This window comes from Mytilus trossulus, chromosome 13, assembly GCF_036588685.1.
Source record: "Mytilus trossulus isolate FHL-02 chromosome 13, PNRI_Mtr1.1.1.hap1, whole genome shotgun sequence".
NCBI classification, from domain to species: domain Eukaryota; kingdom Metazoa; phylum Mollusca; class Bivalvia; order Mytilida; family Mytilidae; genus Mytilus; species Mytilus trossulus.
This window is the reverse complement of record NC_086385.1, coordinates 51,219,176-51,238,490: the sequence shown is the minus strand read 5'-3', so window position 1 is coordinate 51,238,490 and position 19,315 is coordinate 51,219,176. Positions and strand designations below refer to the sequence as shown.

At 32.4% G+C, this 19,315-nt stretch overlaps 1 protein-coding gene across 1 annotated transcript; it reads right to left on the bottom strand.

Annotated features, from left to right (window-relative positions):
* Positions 1-3,792: 3,792 nt before the first annotated feature.
* Positions 3,793-15,722, bottom strand: LOC134694454 (brevican core protein-like). The gene is made up of 9 exons (XM_063555466.1): positions 15,629-15,722; positions 13,416-13,446; positions 12,449-12,516; positions 10,825-10,953; positions 9,336-9,506; positions 8,196-8,284; positions 7,777-7,888; positions 5,982-6,210; positions 3,793-3,891 (listed from the first exon to the last, which is right to left on the bottom strand). Exons 1-9 carry the CDS (start codon positions 15,720-15,722, stop codon positions 3,882-3,884), a joined length of 933 nt encoding a protein of 310 aa, XP_063411536.1. The 3' UTR covers positions 3,793-3,881.
* Positions 15,723-19,315: the final 3,593 nt, after the last annotated feature.

The window sequence follows — 19,315 nt, the reverse complement described above, 5'->3', positions numbered from 1 at the left end:
ACAGAAGTTTAAAATCTACATTTAGAAGTGAAATTGGACGGTAGTTTTCCAAAAGTAAAGGATCTCTCTTTTTAAATATCAAAGTTAATATACTGGTACGTTGTGAGTATGATAAACTTTGTTTATCGTATCCAGTATTTAGAACATCCACAACTAAAAATTTAAGTTTATCCCAACATTTTCTATAAAATTCAACCGTTAGACCATCAAGCCCTGGTGATTTATTTAGTTTCATTTTATAAACTTTGCGTGCATTCCTCTACTGTAACTTTTCCATCGCATATCAGTTTATCCCTTTCATCTACTTGATTTTCTAGTTTTGTGTCATTGATATATTTTTCAGTTAAATTTTTATTTGCAGATTTTACATTATACAAATTTTCAAAGAAATTTTGTATTTGATGGAGTAAATTTTCTTGATTAGTAATTAATTTCCCATCCTCTCCTTTTAATTTGCTTATTGATTTGTTCACTTGACTCTTCTTTTCTAGACCGAGGAAGTAGGAATTGTTCTTTTCCCCAAACTCAACCAGGAGTAGATTACCTTAGCCGTATTTGGCACAACTTTTTGGAATTTTGGATCCTCAATGCTCTTCAACTTTGTATTTATTTGGCTTTTTAACTATTTACACCACTGGGTCGATGCCACTGCTGGTGGACGTTTCGTCCCCGAGGGTATCACCAGCCCAGTAGTCAGCACTTCGGTGTTGACATGAATATCAATTATATGGTCATTTTTATAAATTTTCTGTTTACAAAACTTTGAATTTTTCGAAAAACTAAGGATTTTCTTACCCAAGGAGTAGATTACCTTAGCCGTATTTGGCACAACTTTTTGGAATTTTGGATCCGCAATGCTCTTCAACTTTGTATTTATTTGGCTTTTTAACTATTTCGATCTGAGCGTCACTGATGAGTCTTATGTAGACGAAACGCGCGTCTGGCGTATAAAATTATAATCCTGGTACTTTTGATAACTATCAACCCATTTTCTCTAGATCTCATTTGTGCCCCTCTTGCCTTTTCGTCATAAATGTTACTTAATTCTTTTTCTATATCTTTAATTTCTTTTTCAAACTTTTGATTTTCATCATTATTTCTCTCATCTATAAGTTCCATCTTTTGTTCCGGATCTTGTTCTAAACTACGCCTTCGCTCTCTTGTTAACTTCGCTCTATTTCTACAGTACTTTCCTTATCTCGATTTTAAATCCATCCCATAAAAGCCTATAATCTATTGAGTCTTTTTTAAATGTATATTTATCAATTAAACATTTTATACATTCTTGATAATCTTTATTTTGTAATACTGAGTTATTTATTGTCCAATATCCATTTCCCCTTTCTGATAACCCTGGCTTAAATTTTAAAAATACACTTTGGTGATCAGTAGACTGTTTAACAGCCGGTTTAATGTTACACCATTCTATAAGAGGTAAACATTCTGACCCAATAAAAATCATGTCTAGTCTACTTGCTTGTGATTTATCCTTTCTTCTCCATGTAAATTGCTGTTTATTTGTGTTTAAATTTCTCCAAACATCCGTTAATTTGTTAGTTTTTTATTAATTGCTTTAATCCGTTAACAGGTTGAATAAATTTACCAGGACATAAAGACTTTCTATCGATTGGTTTAAGTGCATTATTAAAATCTCCCCTAGTATATGTATACCAAGACTGTGTTTTTTATCGCTTACTTTTAAAAAAAAAAGAATTTCTTGAAGTTTTACAGTTCGGTGCATATGTTCCGGACCATATGAGTATTTGGACCATACGCGTATGGTCATGACCATATGCGTATACTCATATGGTCCGACCATACGCGTATGGTCCGACCGTACGCGTATGGTCGGACCATATGAGTATTATACTTGTTTGGTTATTAACGGGCCGGACCATATGAGTATTTGGACCATATAGGTAATTTTTCAAATATACAATAGAAATAATACGTATTAATTTTACATTTTAAAAGCTACATAAACATTAAATATTGATGCCACAGTCAGTTGATCTTAGTTTTCGTCGCTAATTGTATTCGTGTATGCTTTTGTATACTTAGAATGACATTCACACGGTACCATACATGTAGCTTTTCTGTGATTGCTTGTTTTGGCTGCGTGCAGTGATATCGACTCGGACAAATCCGATGTGTCTACGGTGTTTTTAAGAAACTCTATATCTCCAATATCGTAAAATGAATATCACAGATCAAATTAAATAAAGGCAGTAGCTATTTCATGGCTCTTAAATGCTATTTTACCGGTCTTATAATTAAGATTAAAATAGAAGTATAGAAATAAAGAATAGAAAATATCATGATCTTTAAAAAATATCGTGATCCTTGCCAACGATGTTTCCTTCTCATGCTACTTTAAACAATAAAATTTCTTTTACAATATGTTCATTTGATTTTGACATCTTCTTATAATTGTACTTACAAATAGTAAGTAATATTAACTGTGTGAAACTGTTTTTTTTATAAGTTTTTTATAATTTATAATAAAATGACATTTTAGTGACGTAACAATCAGAAGGGTCACACCTAATGAAGAGTTTAAAGTATACGTGTTGATTACCCCGACCATACGCGTACGGTCCGACCATACGCGTACGGTCCGACCATACGCGTATGGTCGGACCATATGAGTATATACCCATATGGTCATGACCATACGCGTATGGCCCAGATACTCATATGGTCCGGAACACATATATGCTGTAAAAATGTGAAAATAGAATTATTTAATTGCACATTAATTAGTACAAATCTCCCTTCACTATCACTAAATTTATTAATAAATTCAAAGCTCAGTGAATTTTTAATTAAAATAGCTACACCTCTACTAGCTGTTGTACCGTTACTACAAAAGGTTTCATATCCTGTTTTATTTTTAATTTCTCTTTCAATATTTTCGTCAAAATGTGTTTCTTGTAAAAATGTAATTTGACTTTTCTGTGCTTTTATCCATTCTATAACTCTATTCCTTTTCCCTCTAGAACCGATGCCGTTAACATTGAGACTACATAAATGTATTGGTTATATTGCTACTTCTATTTACACACATTTATACACCTCTAGTAGTTTTAATTTATGATTTTAGCTTTTCTGATAGAGGGTAATCAGGGGAAGCACCACGAAACGCGATGTTATGTAGCAAGCGTGTTATTTTGATTAATGACCAATAGGGCGATATATTTGCTGCTGGACTGTTAGTTTCCAATGTTATAATCAGTCACCAGTTCATAAGTAAGAATTATGTATTTGCAGGGAAAATTTTAAATAGAATAATTGCCAATTAGACAAAACTCTGCAAGAGAGTTAAAGACATAGAATGTTACAACCATAAGTCCGGAATACCAAAAAAGAAACAATTCAAAGAAAAAAGAACGGCCTATTTGATTTTTAAAACATGGAAAGAAAACCAAATAGTATATAACGCAACACACCGCAACCGGTCATTGAAAACGCTCCTGACTTGGTTCTTGCAGACATAGAAGATAGTGGATCAATGATATTACAGCGAAATAATAATTTACATTTTTATAATTGTCAGGTGATTAAATAGAATTTAGTAAGAAAAAAAGAGTCTCTATGTGACTTTTCTTTAGAGTCACTATTGTCTTATTTTTTCCATATGTGTTAACGTATGTATTCATCCCTGACTTTTACACTTTGAGGTTATATCATTATCGATTGAAGTTAATATATGAATGTCATCTGGAACTATGAAACTAAGAACTGTTTGTATTTAGTCTCTCAATATTTTATTAAAAATGCAAATAACATATCGTCCTCAGATTATTTATAGCTGTCTTCAAAATTGGCAAATAGCATGTTGTCCTAAGATAATATAAATGGCTCTCTCAAACTGACAGGTTTTATGTCGATCTACAAAAGAGAGAATAATACATATCAGATATGATAGACTTATTTGTTTTCAGGTAGCAAATCTTTTTTTAAAATATGCAACTGTTTATGATAATTGTCATGCTGTATCGTTGCTACCTGCTTCTATCTAAGGAAATATGGCTTATGACAATTAAACACAATTACATGAACAACTTGATATAGGAAACATATATAACATCCAGAAACCATTTTTTTAAATTGTCATTATTGTTTGAGTCGTATACAGAGACTGTTTCCAACCCGACATCAGAACAGACTATACAAATCAGTTGAAAAAGGCTTAATTGTTATGTTCATTATGGATGCTAAAATTTGTAAAACCACTTTTGCCTTTTATTTACCCGATCCTAGACATTTCTGGGTATGTTTAAAGCTGCCTGTGTGGTATTGGATTTGCTCATTGTTGGAGACCATACGGTGACCTATAGTTGTAAATATCTGGTTCATTTGGTCTCTTGTGGAGAGTTGTCTCATTGGCAATAAAACCAAATATTCTTTGTATAGTGTGGTAAACATACAAACTTAGGTGCAAATAGAGTGGTTTTATATCTGTCAACAGGGTAACCAAAAAAAAAATCCCCACAATGCTCACTTCAGCTGAAAATGCAAATTAGGAATTTCCTCATCAAATGACAAAATCAAAAACTCAAACACAACAAACAAATGTATAACAACTGTAATTTCCTGACTCTGTAGATGCATTTCCTTAAGTAGAAAAAAAGTGAATTAAACCTCATTATAGCTAGCTAAACCTCTCACTCACATGACATTCACAAGAAATATTGACAACGATGCGCAAACCAAACAAACAGACAACATAGGTATAAATGTTGAAAATAAGGTAAAGCAGTCAACATTGTATCACAATACCAGCCATTATAAAAAAAAGGAACACAAAAGTTATACAGACCAAGCACACTATGCGCAAATACAAACTTTTAATCTTGTTATCTTTGATGGATTTATTTACCCTTAATGATTCAACCAAAACGTTAAAATCTGTTACCATTCGATACTTTACAAAAAAAGTAAAATAACAAACATATGAACTCCAAATGCCAAACGGAAAGTCCTTTATTTAAGAATTGAATGCTTCTTTTTGTAAATTTATTGGATGGTAAAAGCGTTGACCGAAGTACATTTTGTATGAAGCGCGGAAGCGCTTCATACTAAAAATGTGCGCACGGTCAACGCTTTTACCACCCTGTAAAATTACAAACAGAAGCATTCAATACTTATAATTACATTTTTTAGCTATGATCACGAAAACACGAATTTTATAAATTTTGTATTTTATTCACCTGTGCACTTTATTGTGGGACCACGTGCTATCATGAATGAAAAGTTCTATTGAGTGATGCAATTGCTTACGGAATAGCACGTGATGTGCAGTTAGCCAATCAAAATAAAGTATTACAATGAAACAATGTAATCATACGTTTTTTGATTGAGTTAAGTCTGCCAATTGATATTTTATCGTATGTTTTTCTATGTTGTGATGATATGCTACTGTTTAAGAAAAAGGGAGAAGGTTTGGATCCATTAAAACGTTTAATCCCGCTGCAAATGTTTGCACCTGTCCTAAGTCAGGAATCTGATGTACAGTAGTTGTCGTTTGTTTATGTAATATATACGTGTTTCTCGTTTCTCGTTTTGTTTATATAGATTAGACCGTTTGTTTTCCCGTTTGAATGGTTTTTCACTAGTAATTTTGGGGCCCTTTATAGCTTGTTGTTCGGTATGAGCCAAGGCTCCGTGTTGAAGACCGTACTTTAACCTATAATGGTTTACTTTTTGAAATTGTTATTTGGATGGAGAGTTGTCTCATTGGCACTCACACCGCATCTTCCTATATCTATCTAATGTAATTATTAAATGACAACATCAAATGATAAAACACGATACACGAACGGACAACAACCGTCATATTCCTGATTAGGTAAAACAATTGACATTTTCTTATTTCCTTTTTTCCCTTTATTGTCTAAAGGAAGTAGTTGTATAATATATGTTTTATGTTTATATTTTCATTTTTCAGCCAATGTAAATCGGGGTTCGTTTCTACTTACCGAATTTCACAAACGGAATAATATCTTTGAGCACAATGTTCGTCCCCCCAGTTTAAAGCATAGCGGCGATGTATCAAAGCACAGTGTGCACCTGGTGTACCGGCAAACTGTGTATTATCTGGTTGCTGTGGTGGTCCTTGGTACCAGTTACTGTAGTTAAGTGGTTGACCAGACAACCATTTATATGACATTTCATCGGTATTGTCTGTAAGGCCAATCCAAAAATATGCTTAAAAAAATAATATGAACATCATAAGTAAGATTGTTCTCTTGAAATGCCAAATAAAAAAAAGAAAAAAAATTAGATTTTCAAAAACTGCATGAACTTCTTTTAAAAACAAAAAAAAAGAAATGTCATCAAGAATGTAGTATGTGTTATGTAATAAATACCTATCACCAGCCCAGTAGTAAGCACTTCGGCATGGGTGTTGACATGAATATCAATTATATGGTAATTTTTGTACACATTTCCTGTAACAACACTTTAAATTGTTCGAAAAACTAAAGATTTTCTTATTCGAGCAATAAATTACTTCAGCAGTATTTGGCCAAAATTTTTGGAATTTTTGGTCCCCAAAGGTATTCAACTTTGGTCTTGTTTGGCTTTATAACTAGTATGATCTGAGCGTCACTGATGAGTCTTAAAATTCTGGTACCTCTAATTATAAAAACAATTTACGAATATCACATATAACTACCACTGAACTATAAGGTTCTTACTTGGGACAGACACGTATAGATTATTACAGAGTAAAACACGTGTGAAGACGCGAATTATTTTTTAAACGTTGTAGAACCTTGGGGAGTATTTGGGTTGTTTTTTTCTCTGCTGTGACAACTTAATTATTGCTGAACAGTTTATTTTCCATTTTATGTTAAACTATAACATGATAAATATCGTTATTTTGTTATGAATAAACTGATCATAGATACCAGGATTTGATTTTTTTGTATTTGCCCAAGACGCGCGTTTCGCAAATGCTTAAAAAGCAATTTAAAGTACACCAGATGAAAACAGTGAATTTGTAAGTATGGCCATATCAATAATATAGTGTAATTGTATGTATATTGTCCCGAGTAGAATCTTATATTGCACGAGCTTGCGAGTGCAATTGATGTTCTACGAGGGACAATATTCCACAATATTCATGCAATAACCCTTTTATTGTATAGCAATATAATATTTAAAAGTAAAAATTGGTTTAAAATAAGATTTGAACGTTGATGACGTCATGAATTTTGAAGATTTATTGTTCTAGTTCAATATTAGAATTTATTGCACGCTAACTTTTGGTTACGTTCTGTGGGAAATATTATATTGCTATACAATAATAATCCATATCAGCACGGATCCCATGTATCGGTAATCCAAACTCCACCAGTAGTAACATCAACCCAGCGGTTGTAAATAAATTTATTAACTTAAACTGTTTCCATTACATCAAATTGAATTTAAAGATTTGTTTCAAACGATAATTTGTATAGTTGATATCGATATTTTAAATATACCTTAAAAGACAGAGTCTTATACTATCACTAAGTTATGGGTGTGTTAAACATGTTAAAAATGCTATACTTGTCATACTGAATCATTAGAAACTGAACATGCTATATAATTCAAATATATTATTAGGCAAATATTCGCTATAAAAGCAAGTTAAGTACAAATTGAAAAATTCAAATATCTTACATACAATCGACGTGTTTTTACTACCCTTTAACCTACCGTAAAAATTGACTCTTTTCAATTCAATTTATAAAAATAAGTATGTAAACATATGAACATTTTCCCTACCTTTTTTTATGAGCTGTTTGTTCAGCATCAATGTAATAACATCTAATAAAAAAGTGTTTTCGTCAACAGTTTCAACAGAAGTCAAATGACCACCTAGGACATTGCAGTTAGCCTACAAGAATTAAAATCAGTTAAAAATTCATCTAACAAACCATGTTCATCATTGTTTGAAAAGGACGAGCATATGTCCAAAAAGACTCGTTACTGAATCAAACATTATGTACGAAAATGAAAAGATACGGGATCAAACATTCAGTAAGGTCTTGCATGTACAGCTTATGTATTTTGTTCATTACTTTTATGCCAGAAAGACAGTACTGTACATATACCTCTGGTAAAAAGTAAAAACACATTTATAATGAAGAAAAAAATCATGTTTTTGTTGCAGAATATCAATTCGTATATATAATATTCCATACCTCAGAATTAGACCAGGTTGCTGTGTTACATTTGAATATGTACTTTGAACCACGAAAGAAGGCAACCGTCTCGGGGCATAATATGTTTGCTAAAATAATTAAAACAGTATTAAACTTTTTTCTGTTAACTGTCATCCATTACAGTGTTTATAAAGTTGTTTGAGTTTAAAGTTTATTTTCTTCTCTCATATTTGTAATTTCCGAAGATTATAAACTGATAGATTTTAATTGATACAGTCAGACACATTATTTTGGTTATTACAGTTTAGATTAATCGTATTATACACCATAGAAGATGTAAAGCAAACACATGTCAACATGGACCCAAGTAATAAACAAATCTAAAATAACCATTGGTTTTAGTTATCATATTTTAACTTATGCAACTCGATAGCTGTATATAGTGTTAGAGGAGCGAATACTCATTTTTGTTACAAAGTTATTCTACACACTTTTACAACTGTTGATCAACGACAATTGCAATATTATTGCTCTGCAAGTTTTTATAGTGGAAAATAGTTCATTACTGTGTTAAGTGTTTTATTGGATCTCTGTTACCTTTATTCACCATTCTCGAGATATTAGAAGTTTTTTTTTGTCAATTTCCTGACGGTGCCATACTCCCAAACGTGACATTAAGTTTTGATTATTATACTCAAAGATATTTATATAATTAAATATACATATTAGTTCTGTTGTTACTTTGTTTTCCGTTCCTAGATGATGTTTTCCCTCCGTTGACGTTTGTAAGCCGGATCTGTTTTTATTGAAACTATGTATCGACTTTTGAACAGTGGTATAGTAGTGCTGCTTTTATCAGTATTGATCATTGCCAATGTTGAAACATACAATCTCATCCTATTTTTTTGCTGTATTAATAGTACTGACTGATTGGTAAGGTTCGATGTCATCTTCGACAACGTGTCTCTCTTCTTAATTTAGTGATCACGTTATTCCTCTTAGAGTATCTCTCAACTAATCTGACAATATGCTCTCATGTGTTAATAATAATTATTAGATTTAATAACATTTGCTTAATGTGAGGTTAAGATATTTAAACATTGTTATATTAGTTTCTGTTTGTTACATACATGTATATAAGAAAAATCAATCAAAGGCAACACAAGTTATAGGTCTTACTACATTGTGGAATATTCCCATTCCAACCTGAAGCTGTGCAGATAATAGATTGTCTTCCAACCGGTGAGAATCCTGCGTCACAGGAAAAATTTGCCGTGGAGCCAGTATTTCTTTCTGTTACAATGACTGAACCATTTTTTAGACTGTCGGTTGGAATATCTTCACACTGAACTGCGACAATATTTGCAGTTTACAAGTTATTACCAACAAACAAAAGAATAAACAATACAACTAAACTGTTGAGTTCCTTTTTTAACAAAGTTTAAGTGACACATCTTAGGGAAAAAAGCTGTGCTACGTTTGTTGATCGAAAATTAGTACTGTCATATTGTAACATGCATCGCTAAATGATCTATTATACTGGAAAAGGGAATCCAATACTTTCTGAAAAACTAAGATAAGGACAAGTTCTATATTTGATTTAAATATAAATTGCATTTGTTAATTTCCCGAAAGTTTTTTTATAGTAACATTTGTTTTCGATCAATTGGCCAAAAGATGTGCCAAGCATAGACAAATTTTCTTTTGTCATTTTGACAGTGATGATAGGATTCATTTAACGTTGGATAAATTTAATATCTTCACATTGAACTAAATAGTTATGAAAGGTACCAGAATTAAAATTTAGTACGCCAGACGCGTGTTTCGTATACATAAGACTCATCAATGACACTTATATCAAAATAGCTATAATGTATAAACAAATATCTCAAGATTATACAATCAAATTCGCAATGTGCCTAAGATTACATTAGATAGAGATTGAATATGTTTACACTGAACTAAAAATATATCTCAAGATTATGAAATAAAACTTAGCATGGAGCTTCGGAATGTGTCAAAGAGATAACAACCTGACCAAAAAACAGAAACCAGTCGCAGACTATCAATGTGTTTTTAATACAGTCAGACAATCAACTCCCCAGTCGGTTTTAGTTCAATGATGATGAACGTCATACTCCGAATTATACAAATAACTGTAGTTAGAAACATACAAGACTAACAAAGGCCAGAATCTCCTAACTTGGGACAGGCGCAAACACGCAATGATGTAAAACAGGTTTTGTGAAACATCAACAGTATACTCATTCCTCTAACCAATGTAGACCGTTAAAATTGTAGTATCATACACAAGTACAATATATTGGAAAATGGTAATCCATATAATATGATTAATTCAAGTCTTAGACAGGGTATTTTTAATCTGCGCTGGGAATGTCTCAACGTACATGTATACCCTCGCTGCGATCTGAATAATATATATAGTTTCTTACTTTTTAACACACCAACAGGAATTTAAGGTAATTAAACACACCATATTTTAAGCTTTATAGAATAAGTAAAATCAATACACTCGACGAAACATTGAAGTAAAATATTATTCTGCTAACTGTAGATAAGGGCTCTATATAAATAATATAGCTAATGTTTACGTGAGTAACTACACATACATGTTAGTTTACGACGACTTGCATGATAGTATACTTACACACGCAACACAGTCTCCCACGACAACAGCTTCCCTTTCCTTCCCATCCTGAACCAAAATTGCTTTCACAAGTGGAATCTTTATTTCGGGTGCATCTTCCCTTTGATGCCATACATTGCCTAGTACGCTCTTAAAAATAAAAGCAGAGTATTTTTAGGAATCATGGACAGAGCGACAGCACACACTTGTTAAAACTTACAACTGACATTTATTGGATTTGTTTTAAACTCAAACAAAAGTTTATTTGTTTGTTCTCTTTCTATCATTAAAACGCTCAATTTTTAGAAGTTGTACCTTTTCCAATGAAAATAAGTCAAATATGATGTTCGTAATCATGTCTAATCATCTTATCTCGAGGCCTTTGAAACAAACAACGTGACATCATATTTAATAAATAAAAGAAAAAATGGTCGTTTTAAATCATGCACATATTTCAGAATGTTTTCCCTTATATTTTCAATACTGACACTTAACATTTCACTATAGGCGTATGATGTCTAATTATTGTATCTAATTGACACATACTTTACCTGTGAACATGGGTAATTTTAAATAACATTGGAGATGAACTTTTCTTTCACATCTGATCTTGTTGCCCAAGATACAAGAATGATCCATTTATTGGTATGATGTAAATGGGGATTTAAAAGAAAAGCAAATTGCCGAAAATAAACAGAGAAGAGAAAATTAACCCCCAAAAAAGAAAAGAGAATAATTCGGTGCTTAAATGCAGGAAAAAAAAGAAAAAAGAATAGGAAAAACAAGCTTTGAATCAAAGAACACAGAATAAAACCCCATGAAAACTGTTCTTCATTTCATACCCGAAACACATATTATTTCTTAAGCATGTACGTTTACAGCTTGGAGCCGATCAGTCACCAAGACTCTTTTATTTATAATAAACGTTGTAACGTATGGTTGTTATGTCATTTTACTTATCTATCATATCTTCTTCCTTATCATCTTTATTCTTTCCGTTTAAAAAAGCTGTCAATATTTAACTAATCAAAATAGTCGCCAGTATTGTAATTACTTTTCATCTGATACTAGTAGAACAGAAGCCACAGTTTTTCTGATGAATTACTGCGTTTTGTTAAGATATGATATCTTGTTACAATATTATGTTAAAGATAGGTGTGTCCACAGTAAGATTAAAGCCACTATTCCATAGTCGTATCGTTTTCATTGTTGAAGTTTGAATTTTATTTATAATTTGAAAGCTAACGTTGTCCAACGGAAGCTAATTTGATTGTTAAAAATGTATACGTATACCCTAATAATGTATGCATTTGGTGAATATAGTTATCAAAATTACCAGGATTATAATTTTATACGCCAGACGCGCGTTTCGTCTACATAAGACTCATCAGTGACGCTCAGATCAAAATAGTTAAAAAGCTAAATAAATACAAAGTTGAAGAGCATTGAGGATCCAAAATTCCAAAAAGTTGTGCCAAATACTACTCTTTTCATGCAAAATATATCATATTGGTAAAAATCATCAATGTTTGTAAACACAAACTAACTAGTCTACAATTATATATGAAATGTGGTGTAAGATCTATGTTGAACCCGTTATAGTGTATAGCTTTTTTTGTTTTACGAAATATGCCAAACTTCTTACTTCCTGCATCTGTCAGGTGACATACGGTGACAAATACAGCTACCAAACACCATATTGTTGACATAACTCTGAAAAAATATCAAATAATACATGTATCTATAAGTTCGAAACTAAACTTATCCATAAACAATGATAAAATATGAAACCTATACTAAACGACTATTTCAATAACTTCCGTTACGTTGCTGTACTATCTGCTTTTAAAACAGTGATAATCGTCGATATATATATTCTTGTAGAAGTTAAACATGTAACATAGAGTTTGTTTATAATTAGAAACGTTGTTTATACGTAATAACACACATACTATACGTTTAACAACGCACATTGTGAGTTTCTTCATGTACATAAACGACTGATGGCAGCGTACAACTATGTATCGTTCAAACTAATCAGACGAACAACACTTTGTTACAAAACAAAGTAAAGTATAAGTCAAGATACGGTCTTCAACACATATCATTGGCTCTTATAAATGGCCCCACAAGATGGTGTTAACCAAACGGGAAAACCAGACGTCAAACCTAGAACTGATTTGGACAGTTCTACCCTAGAACAGTTTTAGACAATTTTAGCATATATTCATCATGTTCGTACTAAGATGTCATTTGCAAAACTATCAAAATAATGAAACAATGAAATAGCAGTAAATTGACCTGATTGCAAGTTGTATCACTATAAAACAACATCGTGGAATAACTCACACGTCCCTTTAGCTAGCTTAAACACAAATTAATAAATTGGATAATAACAAGACGATAAAATGGGTGCGATACATTAATTATATGTTCTTCGGTTAAAAACTGAAGGCAACAGTAAAATTTCTTCGTTCATAAATTATACAAAAATACTTAATACATATCAAATGACATTTTTCACTATTTCCCTTTACAAAAAAACTAAAACAAAATGTTCATGTACATGAAGATTACTCAGAATACTGAAAGTTGGACCAAATTGTACAAACCTGTGTCTTTCCTCGTCACGAAAATCTGTAACTGAAAGCAAATCACAGTTATTTATACGAAATTGATCTTAAATTGCAACACGCAACAGTTGTCTAATTGCACACCTTCTTTTTTGAATAATTGCGCACCTTCTTTTTTGAATAATTACACACCTTCTATTTTGAATAATTACATACATTACGCATTTAATCATTTATATTTTATAGACATATGTTTTCGTCAATACAATCTGTTTCATTTTTATTTCTATTTATTTATTCTTTTTGGTGATCAACACTTTTTGCAAAATTTTATTTCTTTGGGCCGTTCTTTTGTTCCGTTGCATTATATTATTCATTTATTGTTCGTGTCGGTTAGTATAACACAGATATTGTCTACAAAAGAAAATCTGTATCCGGTTAGAATAAAAGGACATTACTTTTTAGCTCACCTGTCCCGAAGGGCCGATTGATCTTTTCCACCACCTTGCGTTCGTCGTACGTCGTCGTTAACGTTTACAAAAATATTCTCCTCTGAAACTACTAGGCCAAATTAATCAAACTTTGCAACGATCATCATTAAGTTTTAAAAATGTGTCCACTGACCCACATCCAACCAACCAATATGACCGCCATGTCTTAAAATAGAACATAGGGGTAAAATCAAGTCTTTGGCTTATAACGCAAAAACCAAAGCCTTTAGAGCAAATCTGGTAGAACGTAAAATTGATATATAAAAAATATATATCTGCCCTGAAATTTTCAGATGAATCAGACAACCTGTTGTTGGGTTGCTGCCCCTGAATTGGTACTTTTAAGGACATTTTGATGATTTCGGTTATTATCTTGAATATTATTATAGATAGAGATAAACTGTAAACAGCAATAATGTTCAGCAAAGTAAGATTTACAAATACTTTACATGACCTAAATGGTCAGTTGACCACTTTAGTAGTTATTGTCTTTTAGAGTAAATTTTTAATTATTTTGCGTAAATCTTAGTAATCTTTTACAACAATCTTCTTCTCTGAAACTACTGTGCTATATTAATCCAAACTTGGCCACAATCAACGTTGAGTATCTAGTTTAAAAACTGTGTTCGGTGACCGAGCCAACCAACCAAGATGACCGCTATGGCTAAAACTAGAACATAGGGGTAAAATGCAGTTTTTGGCTTATAACTCCAAAAACCAAAGCATTTAGAGCAAATCTGACACGGATTCAAAATTGTTCATCCGGTCAAAATTTGTCTGCTCTAAAATTTTCAGACAGACAAACCGTGAACGACAAATTCCTAAACGAAAAAACGTTCAGTTCATCCTTAAAAACATGAAAAAGATTGGTATAGAAATTAGATCAACAGCATTGTATAGATTAAAAGTGTTTTTGGTTGGGTTCGGGTTCTTTATTTTTTAGTTTTCTATGTTGTGTCATGTGTACTATTGTTTGTCTGTTTGCCTTTTTCATTTTTAGCCATATAGCGTTGTCATTTATTTTAGATTTAGAAGTTTGACTGTCCCTTTTGTATATTTCGTCTCTTTTTTATCTCTTGGGTCGCAAAATTTTGCAATTTAAGACATTAAACTGTGAATTTTGTTTCAGTTAAACACATATCAGTGAAATGGCAGGAATTGAGGACAAGAACATTGAAATGGCAGAAACTGAATCACTTGTGGATATGGAGAAACGCACAGTTGCAGACGCTTTAACAGAGGACGTCTATGGAATGACTATGAAACAATTGTACCAAGAATACTTAGCAGATATAATTTCGAATGCTCAAAGAACAGCTTGAGATTTTCAACATATAAAACAGAGCGAAGCGCGAATATATAAATTATGTGTTTGTCTCATTGCATTTCAAGCTGAACAGAAAGATGCAATGAATACTAATTACAAACAGATGAAAGCAATATCTCAGCAACTTAAGCAGTCTTAAGACAGGATATATCACAAGGCCGGTAATAATTGCTTGGCAGAATTGACTGTCTGCCAATAAGATATGTTATGTTGTGGTGAGACGAATGATCAACTGAAGAAAGGAGACACAGTTGATTTAAAAGTGCATTTGAACAGCAGGGTAACTTCCAACAACTGACATCTGTTGAACATGAATCAGTGGACAATCGAAATATAGAAGTTAATATTTCTGCATTGGACACATCATCTAAGCCAAAAGTTGACCTTAGCCAGTACAACGCAAGTTTACCAAAAGTACACAACAAAATCCAAACCGTGGGTCTTTCCCCAATTGTGGTTCGCTTGAGTAATCAATCGCGCCAACTCTGTTGAAGGTGTCTTCACCTTAAGTCGAAAGTCATATGTCATGTCGCATGAGACAGTTCAAATTATTCAACAACAATCTCCATTTAAGAACATTCTATAAACCTCTAGTACTAATCAATGATACCAGCGAAAGGCTTATGTGTCTTCTTACGCACACTAACATCTAATGTGAGTCAATAATATTTGGTTCAGATTAGCACACCATTACAGAAACATTTGGCTGAAAGTGGATTCTATCAAGTTTATCCAATGCTGAATGCAGTGCCTACTTACGATATCAACCCGTCGAGTCAATGCCAAATCCCACATTTATTACTCCAGTTATGACAACCTCGTCCGCTTCTTGAACTCTAACATGCTTCCCATAACGACAAACTGACTCGATTGACCGATCAAGGAAAGGGCAGACGAAACTTCTTCAGACTCCTCACTGTAGAGAGAATATACCCGACAGCAAGAAAATCTTTGTGCAAAGGACCGGAGCCGAAACCCACAGCTGCCAAAAACAAAGAAATTAAAGAGGATTCATCACTTGTAAGGCGTTCAATCATTTACCAAAAAAGACGATCAAACCACATTGGAACCAAAGCATTCCGTCGATGATAAAAAGACAGAGATTCGTCAATGCATGCAATAGAGAGGAACCCAGACACATTCAATAAGGCATTAAAACAATTGAAAACCTAAAAAGCAAGCCAGTAGGCGATATATGTATAAATAAGTGCCAGTTATGACCATAGAAACGTCTACTCTGGTGATGGTGCAGTATCACCGACCGATAAAGAAAATATGAGAAGTCCTTTGGATTATGAGTTGCATAACATAACACAAATTGTCACACAACTAGCTGATGTTATGCAGTCAAATAATCAGCAGAACTTTGGCTAAGCCGATCAATCTCGGTTCTTAAACAAAAAATCCTGAAATATCACCAGTTCAATGGAAGATCACCTGATCAATATACACGTATGATATCTCTTGAGCAATACAATCTCGGTAGATCGGCAGATAGACGAACACCCAAGCTTAATGTCTATCGATCAGCAACACCCCCACTAAGCTAGAGATCATATAGTCCCTATAGACAACGGTTAGCATCTCCACGGACAAACTCTAGAAATCCCAAATATTTCAGACAACGGCCAACCCAACACTTGAGAAAAGGGTCGGACCAGTAGGACAACTCAGATTCCAAAGTCTATTGGCCATGAAACATCACCTCATCACAAACTCGAACAGAGGCCCACTCCCTCGTCCAATATAGTCATCAGACGAACCATTTGAAAGAGCTTAGTAGTACGAGTTACTATACATGACCAGAATGTGAGCATGATTGTGGACACTGCTGCAATGATAACATTATTAAATGAAAAATTGATTCCAGCAGAAAATGGAGATTTGGAGGACGTAACGCTACGTGGTTTGGGTTAACAGGTTGTTATTGGGAAGATTATAAGACTCTCGACATTAATAAAGTAAACATACAATGTTATACAGATGTTATACGTAGGCTAGTTATTTTGGACACACTGAATGCAGTGATAAACCTTAGTACTTCCACAATTACCATCAACAATAAAGTGATAAATGCGCCATTTTTTGATTACTGGGAACGTGATTTAAACTCAGCTAGTTTGCATAAAACGAACCATCACAGTTCCGCCAAATTCAACGAATGTTACCATTAAAACTACTAAAAGTGCGGACCCGGAGTGCATTTAAGGACCATGCTCGCTGTATAGTGGAACGGCAGATGAAAACGCGATAAGTGACGTAAGACGTGACATTGAAGAGACACGAGGCAAGGTGCCCTCGGCACTGCCTCAAGGTTCAGATGAGTTACCTACTATTCAACCACATTTAACCGACCTATATTAATGTCAATCGACTGGTTTCAACGTTTAAAGAACAATTACAATAACATGTAACATATTGATTAACATTTTGAATTTCACTATTTGTTGTTGTATATGCAGCTCTATTTGCAAGTTATGTGTTTAAAAAATACTCAAATTATTTGTTTAATACTTTAAAATTAATTGTTAACAAATTCAATAACATGAAATTCATTTTTAAAGAATCATTACTTTGATTTCCGAAATTATATAGAATACCATTAGGACAATATTGATCTTATACCGTTTTTCCGCCATCTTAAAAATGGCAGTCATATTAGATTTTTAAGAGTGGGTTCATAGCTGAAATCAAAGGGTATATAACCAAGAACTATTATGCGAAGTTTCATGCTTTCCTCATCAAGTGAGCAATTCTGATATATATCTGCACCAATCGACCGGACTATTTTAAATAAGCCGTATTGAAAACAAAACAATTGGTATAAACTTGTGTTCTGTCCGTTATTTATTTGACACGGACAACAAGGACTAAACAATAACTCGTGTGTTAAAAAAAAGAGAATCAGTCTTTGACTCAGTGCAATATTTTGTTATAGTTACTATATATATTATTAAAAGTATAGAAGACACATTCGAAAAAAATATAATTCTAAAACAAAAATTGTGTAGCGAAAATGAGCAGACTTTTTTTTATTATATACACCTGATGAATTACTATTTTGCTTAATTTGTAGTCTGATTGGAATCTATCAATAACCAATGATTAAGTTGATTACAGAATATCAGGTGATTTTTTTTTGTATTTCTCTTGTGTTATTTTAATAGTGGTTATCTAATTACATTTTGACCAAAATATTCCCACCGCGTCTTTTGATTTCTATTTAAATTGTGTGCAATAATATGCACCATAATTTGTTTATTATTTAACGATTATCAAAGACACTTTCATATAGCGCATACTCTTGAAATCATTTGTTAACATTTTTTCAGCTGAACCAAATTACTACATAAAAATTCATTACTCTTTTTTGGAGTGTGACTCATACCCCTTGTTGTTATTTGAAGCATGCAACATGAATGAATAAAATTAAGAGGTGAAATATAAAAGATAATTGGCAAGTAACACAATGTCCACACTTTTGACTATAATCAAAGAAGAATATTGGTATGTTCCCATACCAATTACGTTATATCCAAGATATTTTTCACTGTTAACCTAAAATTGTCTGTACTAACAATTAAAAAGATAAATTTGTTTTATTCTATGGCATTGTTTTTGTTGCATGTGATAGTAGTAATGCTTGTGTAATTTTATGTTATACATTATATTATTCAATTCGTATTACACAAACATAGCAGCGTACAGCATACGTATGATAAAAATGTTCATTCACCAAAGATTTTTAGTATTAACGTTTAATCTGTATTTTCGTACACTTTTGATTTCACTGATAGTTTAACGTTAGCGGATTGTATGTCCTGCTTATTGTATCAAATGATTTTTAAGCATACAAAAATAATTATTATTGATCATAAAGTTTTAGACTAAAAAAAAATGTTAACATTACAGAAGCATTCAATGTTGATGAGGCAGTACACATTGACACTGAAATATTATTTTTTTCTCTCAATAATTGTTATTCTTTGATTAAAGCATCCTATTTTTTATTACTTTTGATATTTTTCTATATTCTTTAATAAATGCTTTTTGATCCATTTTCTTTGTATCTGATGGACCATAATTCTCATTTTTGTAAATCTCATTCTTTAGTTGTATTA